At 35.1% G+C, this 10,545-nt stretch overlaps 2 protein-coding genes across 4 annotated transcripts; both read right to left on the bottom strand.

The window, feature by feature from the left end:
- Positions 1 to 398: 398 nt before the first annotated feature.
- LOC108478324 (sm-like protein LSM8) lies at positions 399 to 3,539 on the bottom strand. Of its 3 annotated transcripts, XM_017780775.2 has the most exons (7): positions 3,368 to 3,539; positions 2,124 to 2,193; positions 1,908 to 1,948; positions 1,687 to 1,761; positions 1,394 to 1,466; positions 1,249 to 1,301; positions 399 to 604 (listed from the first exon to the last, which is right to left on the bottom strand). In XM_017780775.2, the coding sequence occupies exons 2-6, from the start codon at positions 2,158 to 2,160 to the stop codon at positions 1,255 to 1,257; spliced, it is 273 nt and encodes a 90-aa protein (XP_017636264.1). In that variant the 5' UTR covers positions 2,161 to 2,193; positions 3,368 to 3,539; the 3' UTR covers positions 399 to 604; positions 1,249 to 1,254. The 3 variants fall into 3 exon arrangements, with proteins under 3 accessions (XP_017636264.1, XP_017636262.1, XP_052876913.1); XM_017780773.2 differs by lacking the exon at positions 1,394 to 1,466; XM_053020953.1 differs by lacking the exon at positions 3,368 to 3,539.
- Positions 3,540 to 3,808: 269 nt separating this feature from the next.
- Positions 3,809 to 5,907, bottom strand: LOC108477922 (probable serine/threonine-protein kinase PBL23). The gene is made up of 5 exons (XM_017780388.2): positions 5,614 to 5,907; positions 5,099 to 5,271; positions 4,770 to 4,959; positions 4,277 to 4,668; positions 3,809 to 4,178 (listed from the first exon to the last, which is right to left on the bottom strand). The coding sequence occupies exons 1-5, from the start codon at positions 5,735 to 5,737 to the stop codon at positions 3,924 to 3,926; spliced, it is 1,134 nt and encodes a 377-aa protein (XP_017635877.1). The 5' UTR covers positions 5,738 to 5,907; the 3' UTR covers positions 3,809 to 3,923.
- Positions 5,908 to 10,545: the final 4,638 nt, after the last annotated feature.

The raw sequence follows: 10,545 nt of genomic DNA, 5'->3' as shown, positions 1-10,545 counted from the left end.
CATTTCTTCTATCCCCTTGTTCATTTTCAAACTGAATGAACATAACGTCAAGAAGTATGATTACACAACTTAGGCTGTGTCACGTGTTTAAGTCCGTTCGAGTATAATGATGTTGCAAGGAACTTGCCCGAGTGCGGCCATGGTTTCCACATTGAATGCATTGATATGTGGCTTCACCCTCACTCTACTCTAATGCCCCATTTGCAGAGCGCCTGTGTTGTTAACCAATGATGCTGATTCTCCAGTCAGTTCATTGGAGACTGTGGGGGGATCATCAGATTCTGGTCGTTATCATCAAAATGCGGCTGCCATTGATGATGGTGATGAGTTCTTTTAGCATCATCTTATACCAGAAGGCTTAAAGGAAAACAAATGGCATACAAAATATAACATAGAAATGCATCCAAAACTTAATACACATTGATATTATCATTCATTACATTTCGGTTCTTTTAAGGTATTTAATCCAACAAGCTGTCCTTAAAAATAACTCTACAACTTTTAGCAGTTCAATCAATGGATAACTGGCTTCAAAGGATGTGCTCTCAGGTTCGACAAGTCGAGTGCAGAATCCAGCTCTTCATCCAGTTCACCAACAACACTTCTGCAATAATTAAAGGACAACAGTTTATAATTTATGTTATCTAAAGGTAAAAGTACTATGGAAACCCCTGTGTGTATTAAGAGTTAGATAGCATTTTGCACCCACTACTAAAAAATAGGCAAATTAGTCCCTATACGTTAGGCCAAAGAGCAAATCGGTACTTTCTTTTAAAAATTTCCTCCCTTTGTATTATTAAAAACTACATGACTGATAGAATAATCGGTGACACATGACATGACACACTACTTTATGTTGACATACAAAGACTCGTTTTTAACAGTAAAAATAGATGGAATTTTAATAAAATGATTAGTTTGCCTTTTGGTCTAATGTACAGGGACTAATTTGCCTATTTTTTTAGTATAGGAGCCAAAATACAATCTGACTTCTACTACCAACATTTACCATTATCCGGACTCTTAGTTTTCCTAAATATCCGTATTCAACATTTATGTCTGATAGATTCGAATATGGATAATGAAGATATGATCTCTCAATTATATGGAAAAAAAGAAGAATGGCATATCCATATTGGACACATTTTTATATGATATTCAACTCCAAGACGGGGTAATATAGGTTAGTTTATAATAGCGATGATATATGGAATAATGAATAGAAAAGGATGCTGAATGGTATCTTACATGTTGTCACCTCTTATTATGTACAAGCCCAACACAAGTTGCTGAACACCTTCCTGCAAATTTCAACTTAGAATTAAAAAAAAGAAAGCTGTACAAAATGTTTAGATTGTATTATGTTTAGGGTTTAGGGTTTGGATATATGTACCCAAGCATATCCTCCAAATATATGTAGAAATTTTAAATTTATTAGCATATCCGTGTTGAACACATACCCTTTTCTGAGTTCAAGAAACATAATCGGGGTGAAGATTAATAAATGAGAGAAAAAGGATCAAAGGAAGATAAAGAAGTTGTTTATGGTAAATAGATTAATACTCCACAAATGTATTATGATAAAAATAATAAACCATTTACTTCTGCAATAAACTAGGTGCCTAGTGATTAAAGGAACAAATAGTAAAAAAAATAAAAATGAAAGTTGTTAAATGTGACACAAACCTTGGTGGAGTATACGCGTTCATGAGATTCATCGAGAATGATATTTGTAGCCTGATCAAAGCCTTTTAAAACTCCCTGTACATTTCAGAGAAGAGAAAGCAGAGGAGCAATGGTGTTGGTTAGGATCTCATTGAAAATAAGAGAATCTGAACTTAGGCAAATGAAAAAAGATTCTCAAGACTAAAAATTGTTTAGCAACTAGCAAGTATTCCTCAACATACCACTATGTTACGTCCGTCATTGGTAATGACCGAGATAGTCTCTGCACATGAAGGAAATGATTTAGAGAGGGTATATAATGAGAATGCCAATCAAGACTACAAGGAACAGATAGGTGATAGAAAGTCAAATGTGTAATCAGCCCAACTGTTTGTTTGCCTTTTAGATGCTATGCTTAAAACACTCAAGAAACAAGGGGGTAATCAGAGTAAGCTTACGATCTACAAGAGACTCGAGCCCAGGGCCAGTTGACATTTCGATGCTTTTGAAAGCAGTGAATTACAATATCTGCACAACAAGAGGAAGAAGATGTAAATTCTCAAATACAAGTTCGAGCAAGGATAAGAAGATATAACGTATTAAAATAAAATAAGAATAAGATCCCGGCATAGAATCTACATGATTCTTTATGTTAAAAGAAGAACCAAAGATTCACATACAAAAGTTTGTTGAAAATAAACATAGCAACAAATACATCGAAACTCGAATTCATCATTACCACCTAAACTGAGCACAAGATTTCAGTCTACTCCTAAGACTTAACTACTCAAATCTCTCAATGCTATACTTTTTCAAAAATTCATTTTCGTTTCCTTTAAGAAGCCAAATATAAGAGACAAATAGTAGGTGAGGGTTAGAGACTTGTTGTATCTCTCAATGCTATACTTTTTCAAAAATTCATTTTCATTTCCCCTCATTCTCTCAACACAAGAAAGCCATGGAAATTGAAGAGCTCCTCTCCCTCAATGTCTTAGAAGACCACCTGCGGCTCTTGGCCTCTGGGTGAACCACTATCAACCACCAAACCCGTATTTGAGCATCAACAAGACTATGGGACTGGAATCCAATATTTTGTTGGTTACACGACTTGAAGTGATCACACATGTAATGCATTTCAAAAAAAAAAAAAAATCAGTCAAGAGTATCGATCATTCGGATAGAAAGCTCCGTAAGTGCCAACTCAGTAGTTGGAGAGAGTTTTAGATGTATAACGTCCTTCTCAAGAGGGTTATGTAGATGTAAAAATGGCACAAAAACAAAAGTCCCAAACAAACTAGGCTAACAGAGGATTCTCAATTTATCTTAGGAGATCTTTTACTTTCAATTCAACCCATATCTGTAGATTCAAACTGAATAACATTAAAAAAAAAAAACGCATTCAGTTGATTTAAGCCTAGAACTTATAGAACATATTTTAAAGAACAGAGTATAAGTAGCAGCTAACAAGAAATTACGAAATATGATCAAAACAAAAGGAATTAAGCGGTTTCAACATCAACCTAGGTTCCAAAATCACTCATTTAAAAAAACCCAAGTCTCAAAATCTCATATTTCATCAGATTAAACAACTCAAAATCAGGCAAAAAAGTTTTACCTTTTAAGAAGCAAAAAAAAGAAATCATTAAAAATGCAAACAAAAATTTCAGAACAGAAACATTTACGAGAGTGAAGCTCATCAAACCTGGGAATGGAGCGGCTTCAGAGTTGAGTTAGGGACCGAATATTTGTTGGGTCGGGTTTTCCAAAGTATGTCGGCTGCGTTAGGGTAGTGAGAGGGAAAAGGATGATAAAGAAACTAACACATTGGAATTTGGTAGTGTGCAGGCTCCAAGATTCCATAATTAATATATTTAATCATTTTTAATCAAATACTAATTTTCTTTTCCACATATACCATAATTATTAAATTTTGATTAAATATAAATTTGAGCTAAATTTTTTTTAGGATAAAATTGAACTAAATTGGATTAACACTAATTTTCTCATTTAAACTCAAATATTGAAATTTCACTTAAAAATATTTATATTATTACCAAATTTTATACATGTAATTTTTATATTTTTTATAATTTATGCTCAAAATTGTATTTTTTATTTAAAGTTTTAAGTTTATATATTTGATTGAAAGAATTATATTTTTATATTCATATTTTTAGATGCTTTGAATGCAAATGTTAAACATAAATATTAGAAAAGAAAAAGAATCCAACTTCGTTCATATATATATAAATAATATATTATACGATGCAGTTAGATTCGTCCACCATTTGATAATGCTTTATATTCTTCCCTTCTGCTGGTTCATTGTATTTAATTAAGCACTCGAGGGACCTTACGACGTAACTCATCAATGGCCGAAGGGACGGTTCTTCCTGCAGACACATTGCCGCAACCGTAAGTGCGTGGTGGAGACCCTTAATGGGATAATCTCCATCCAGCAATGGATCAGCCAATAATACGAACTTCTTTCTGTGATTCAATAAAGGTTTTGCCTTCATAAAACAGGATACAATCGGTGCTAACCGAGTTAGAAGCCGAGAGATATGAGTGGGAAGAAACGAACTTCCAGATTAAAACATTCAATACTTACCCAAGAAACAAGATTCCTTTCTCGTGGTGGTCTTGAATTGTCTACCGCTCTTCTTCCTGTGATGAGCTCCAAAAACACGACCCCAAAGCTGTAAACATCGGATTTCGTCGATATCTGGCCGATTTGTATATATTCAGGTGCACAGTATCCGTAGGTTCCGATAACACTGGTGAATACATGGGAATTATCTCCGGATGGACTGACCTTTGCAAGTCCGAAATCAGAGAGCTTTGGATTGAAATCCTGGTCTAGTAATATGTTTGATGTTTTAAAGTCTCGGTATATCACTTGAGGATTAGCTATTTCATGCATGTATTCAAGGCCTTTAGCCGCTCCTACCGCGATTTTGATTCTAGTATTCCAATCCAATGGCATCTTGTTTGGAGGTAAATCTGAAAGACATATATTTACAAACAACTCAAGTACCCGAACCTTAATCCGATCCGTTCGAGTTTCAATATCTATAAAAGAAAACCGGAAAATGCGAGCATACCTATAAGATGATCCTCCAAGGAGCCATTAGCCATGTATTCATAGACCAAAATCCTTTGATCCCCTTCTATGCAATATCCAACCAATTCAACAAGGTTAGGATGTTTAAGTAGAACCAACATCAATAGCTCAACCAGGAATTCTCTGTTCCCTTGATATCCATTCTTATCAAGCTGCTTCACAGCAACAACCTGAGTATGATCGAACAATAGCATGAAAGTATGATCCTCCAAATACGTAAAAAAATTCGAAAAAACATGTTAAGAATACTCGACACTCGTATCTAAAACGGAATAACACAGAAAAAAGAGATAAGATTCAATGTTGTACTTTATTTGAGTTTTCAATAAGTCCTTTATAGACTCTACCAAAGCCACCTTCACCAATTTGATTGCGAGGGTTGAAGTTGTTAGTGGCTGTGCATATCTCACGGTATCTGAAAATTACATTGCCTTTGCCCCCTTTTGTTATTTCTTGGCCTATGAGTCTCTTTTTGCTGTTATCTGTCAAAAACAGTTCAATCATGAATATTACGATTATGTTCGATAGTTATATTCAACACATTTTTGATACGGATGTAAGAGATGTATGACCTTCTAAATATAAGGATACATACTCTTGTTGATACTCACCCGAATTCTATAAGGCCAAACAAGGTGACCAAGGATATCAGAAATGAAGCCGATCATGGTATGCAATAGCTAGCATCTATCATGGGAACCATTTTGACACAAGAAATATATAAATCTAAGGTATTTACAGCGAAAAACATCTATTACATCTGCAATTACGATAAATATGACATGACTGCTATTTAAAACGCTTTATAGGGTAAAACAATGTACCACTGTTGAAGGAAACATTGGCAAACGAAGCCAAGACTCTTGTGTCATGATATTCCTTGATGCTCTTCTGTAATGACCTTCTTGTTAGTGTCTCCTCCGACATGAAACATGAAAAACAGTTCATTTTGGTCTTCCTTTTGTAAGGATGACAACCAAAATTCTTGAATCAAATAACAGCTGAGCTATTGGAAGGAACCTAACTCCTGAAGGTAACCAAAATCTATTTGGTTCCTCAGGAGGACACAAGGAACAATGTCTCATGATTTTTTTTTTTTTTTGTTTTCCTTCTTCTCTTGTCCAAACTCCATGGAATCAGATAGCCAAAAATAACTTTACATCACATTTGCTAAACATAGAAGCTAACAGATATTTTTCCCATTTGTTGATTACTTTTCTCATTATCAGAAATTTCTTGAGTCAAAATGGTTTTTTTTTTTCCTATTATGAGCTTTTCTTTCCTTGTATTTCCATTCCATTCTATTCTCATCTTTCCACTTGTCAGGTCAGTTCCAAAAACTGATTTCATGAGCCAACTACAAATGATAAACTGACCCCAAAATTTTCTTTAAGGATTATGACTTAGGATAGTAACACTTGTCCATTGTAAACTAATTTAGTTGACTCATTATCCTAGTTCTTTATTTTTCTTAAAATATTCGTGTTTGACTTGAATAAGAGATTAAGGATGTTTATGATACAGGCTGCTTAAAACAGAAAATGGACATTGGACAATGTAGAAGGCTGGAAGCAAGTCAAACGACTTAATTAAAAGATGATCACTACTAAAGAAATGATATTCACTTGTTAAAATGCAGTACTATTTGTGTAATTTCGTAGAATAGTAGTGGTTGAGTTATGAATCCTGCCGTTTGCTAATTTTGATAGTGTTGAGTATCACTCTAAAAGGAAGAAGCACGTGTAGCAAAGATCAGAAGAATAAAGGAACAGAATCAATTAATGTTCAAATAGTGTTTTTTTTTTTTCATTCTCTATTGCATAATAAGCTTTACATTTTGGTTTAGATGTTCAACCTTTTCTACCTATTTGTCCCCACCATTAACAAAAGTTAACAACTAGGATACTAGCTGGTGTCTCAAAAAAACTTAGTGACACAATTCTGGGATCAGATGCAAGAAAAAGTTGTAAAGAAATGATTCATCAGTATATGCTGCAAGAACTAGCATTAGACAATCTACCGAATCTATAGCATTTGTGCAAATAAAACCAGTTTTTGTTGCAAAAATCTTTATTTCTTCAGCTTAGCAAAGTGTTTTTCAAGCCTGCAAATCCGAGCTTCAAGCTCAAGTCCAAGTGTTAAAAGATCGCGAGTCTTACTGCCTTCGCCTCTATCTTTGAGACTTCGGTTGCTCTTGACATCATCTGTGACCAATACTTTCGATTTTCCTATCGAATATCGATTCTCAGTAACCTCGGCATCCTGTTTTTCTTCATATTTGAGCTTCTCAACATCTTCTTTATCTGCAACTGCAGTTAACGTTGGCACATTTTGACATTCACCGACCAGTAAAGGATCACTGATGTTTTCCAAGGTTCCATCCTTTTCATCTTTGACAGAACTTTCTATGTCAACTTCACCTGGTTTCATATTTGCTTCAATTTCTTTAATTGAACATGATTGGCTTTAAGCACCTAGGGAAGACTCACTCTTCTCACCCTTGTTTTCATTGTTATGCATAGCACTCGTCAAAAATGTTAAGAAATGGAATTTGAAGAATACTTCTCAAAAATTAAAAAGAGTAAACGCTATTACATCTGTTTATATACAAGAAAAATAATTGAACTAACTGCTAACAAACTTCTAACTAAGTAACAAATCCTAATCATAACACTCACCCTCAAGTTGAAGATTGAAAGACATCTTTAACTCCTAACTTGGTAACCAAATAACCATGTTGCTGAATTCCCAGAGCTTTGGTCAACACGTCAACCAACTGTTCTTCAGAAGCAACATGTTCAGTTTGAATCAGCCCTTCTTGTATCTTCTCTCGAATGAAGTGGCAGTCTATCTCAAAATGTTTGGTGCGTTCATGGAAAACAGGATTAGCTGCAATTTGCAAAGCTGCTTTACTGTCGTAAAATAACTTGGATGGCTTGATCAAGTTTGCTCCCAATTCTTCTAGCAATCCATTTAGCCAAACAATTTCTGAAGCTGTAGCTGCCATACTTCTATATTCTGTTTTTGCAGATGATCTTGCGACTGTATTTTGTTTCTTTGCTTTCCAAGAGATCAAGGAATTTCCCAGCTTTATGCAAAAACCTGTGACCGACTTTCGGGACATAGGACATGAGGCCCAATCCGAGTCACAAAAAGCAATAAGTTGACAAGAGCTTGAAGAACTTAATAAAATTCCCTGCCCAGGACTGTTTTTAATATATCTAACCACCCTTAGTGCAGTATTCAGATGTGAGACCTTAGGATGTTGCATGAATTGACTCAAGTAATGAACAGCATATGTTATATCCGGCCTTGTGTGTGTTAAATATAGCAATCTTCCTATTAGCCTCTGGTAAACAGTCTTGTCTTGCAATAATGAATCTTCTTTCTCTTCTTGTCCTATTCCTTGATCATACTCGATTACTGTAAGTTTTGTATTTTGCTCAAGAAGGGTTGTGGCAGACTTAGCTCCCCCTATCCCACTGTCTGCAATTAATTCTAAGGCATATTTTCTCTGATTCAGAAATATTCCATCCTTAAATCTCAGAATTTCCAATCCTAAGAAATATTTCAACTCACCTAAATTTTTCATTTTAAAATTCTAATTTAGGATCCCTTTTAACTCCTTGATCAAAACCTCATCATTTCCAGTTATGACCAAATCATCAACATAAATGAGTAACAAAACTACCTTACCTCATTGTCATTTTGTAAACAAAGAGTAATCATACTTACTTTGCTGAATTTTGTAAACAAAGAGTAATCATACTTACTTTGCTGAAATCTAGCAGAAACCAATGCTTGTTTCAACTTCAGATTCCATTGCCTGGATGCCTGCTTCAACCCATAAAGAGACTTTTGAAATCTACAAACAGTGTTCCCCTCTTGACTGCAAAAACCAGCAGGCAATTCCATATAAACCTCCTCACACAAATCACCTTGGAGGAAGGCATTGAAGACATCCATCTGAAATAAGAGCCAATGAAAAATAGAAGCCAATGCCAAAACAGCTCTCATAGTTACCAGTTTAGCAACAGGAAAGAAAGTGTCCCCATAGTCCACACCCTCCTTCTGACTATAACCTTTGGCTACAAGGCGAGCCTTAAATTGTTCTACCTCACCAGATGCCTTGTACTTGATCTTATAAACCCATTTACAGCCAATTGAGAACTTTCCCGGAGGTAGAGGAACCACACACCAGGTGTTATTTGATTCTAAAGCAGAAATCTCCTCTTCTATGGCTTTGATCCAGGCTGGATTTTGAATAGCCTCAGAGTAAGACTTAGGTTCAACCAAAGAAGAAGTGGAGGACAAAAACAACTGGGTATGAGTAGGCAAATGGGAATAAAAAATATGATTTGAAATAGAAAACTGACTAGAAGAATGACCAGTAGAAGTGATAAAATCATGTAACCAATTTGGTGGCTTAAAAATTCGAGAGGACCGACGAGGAGGAACAGGTGGAGAAGAAGAACAACCTGGAATACTTGTTGAAGCAGGTGAAGTGGATAAAGGTGCAGTGGCTGGATTAGAAACTGAATTAGGTGGTAAATGAGAGTTAGATGAAAGAGAAGCAGGTGAAGGAGAAAGGTGTAAAAAATCAGAATCCAAGATTTGCAACTGTGGTGGAAAAAACACAGAACTGTCTGTAGGCGCAAAATGAAAAGGGAAAATTGATTCATGAAACTTCACATCCCTATTAACAAAAAAAGATTTTGTTTCAAGATTGAACAGAATGTATCCCTTTTGAGTGGATGAATACCTCATAAAGACTGAAGGTATAGCTTTGGGAGAGAATTTGTCTTTGTAAGGAGTTTGTGTGGCATAACAAAGACAGCCAAAAACTTTGAGATGAGAGAGATTTGGTTGTTTATTGTAAAGAATCTCAAAAGAAAATTTATTATGAAGAACAGAAGAAGGTAATTAATTTATCAAATAACATGCAATTTTGGCACACTCACCCCAGAATTTAAGTGGTACTTTAGACTGAAATTTGAGTGCTCTAGCACCCTCAAGGAGATGCCGATGTTTCCTCTTAGCAACCCCATTTTGCTGAGTAGTGTGAACACAGGAGCTTTGATGTATAATCCCCAAATCAGTAAACAGGGAAGAACACTCTGAATTAAAGAATTCAGAACCATTATCACTTCTAAAGTATTTTATAAAAGTAAAAAATTGATTTTTAACTAAGTGAATAAATTGTTTTAGGTAAAGAAGAGTTTCACTTTTATGCTTCAACAAATATACCCAGGTCATTCTAGAATGATCATCCACAATAGTCAGAAAATATCTGTGGCCACTATGAGTTGATATTCTATAAGGGCCCCAAATATCAAAATGAACTAGATCAAAAGGCTTAGCAGACCTAGTCACACTATTAGAGAAAGGTTGACAAGTTTGTCTAGCTAAAGGACACACAGCACAAGAATGAATCAAATTATCATCAAAGGAGAAAGATTGTAGAAAAGAAACATGATGCAATTTAGAAAAAGGCACATGCCCTAAACGAGCATGCCAAAGACTCGTATTATTATCGAGCACAGAGTGCATACAATCAATGGAATGAATATTAAATGAATGAGAACCAGAAGAAACTGGAAAAGACAAACCAGAAGCTAGACTTGAAGAATCAAACAAATATAACCCGCGAGATTCTTTACCAATCCCCTTCATCTTTCCATCGAAGAGGACTTGTAAAACACAGAAGTCAGGAAAGAAAATAACAGAACAATTGAAATCACTAGTTAATTTAGACA

Source organism: Gossypium arboreum, chromosome 11 (genome assembly GCF_025698485.1).
Source record: "Gossypium arboreum isolate Shixiya-1 chromosome 11, ASM2569848v2, whole genome shotgun sequence".
In the NCBI taxonomy this organism is placed as follows: domain Eukaryota; kingdom Viridiplantae; phylum Streptophyta; class Magnoliopsida; order Malvales; family Malvaceae; genus Gossypium; species Gossypium arboreum.
This window is presented reverse-complemented; position numbering and strand designations above follow the sequence as displayed.

Bases quoted from the DNA above. Each gene is read 5' to 3' on its own strand.
- LOC108478324 (XM_017780773.2), bottom strand. From the start codon at position 2,160: ATGTCAACTGGCCCTGGGCTCGAGTCTCTTGTAGATC. The intron at 1,302-1,686 runs GTTTGTGTCACA...TGAAATTTGCAG, and splicing joins AACGCGTATACTCCACCAAG to GAAGGTGTTCAGCAACTTGT. The intron at 605-1,248 runs GTAAGATACCAT...TAATTATTGCAG, and splicing joins ATAATAAGAGGTGACAACAT to AAGTGTTGTTGGTGAACTGG.
- LOC108477922 (XM_017780388.2), bottom strand. From the start codon at position 5,737: ATGAACTGTTTTTCATGTTTCATGTCGGAGGAGACACTAACAAGAAGG. The intron at 5,272-5,613 runs GTACATTGTTTT...TGTTTTTGACAG, and splicing joins CAATGTTTCCTTCAACAGTG to ATAACAGCAAAAAGAGACTC. The intron at 4,179-4,276 runs GTAAGTATTGAA...TGTTTTATGAAG, and splicing joins AAAGGAATCTTGTTTCTTGG to GCAAAACCTTTATTGAATCA.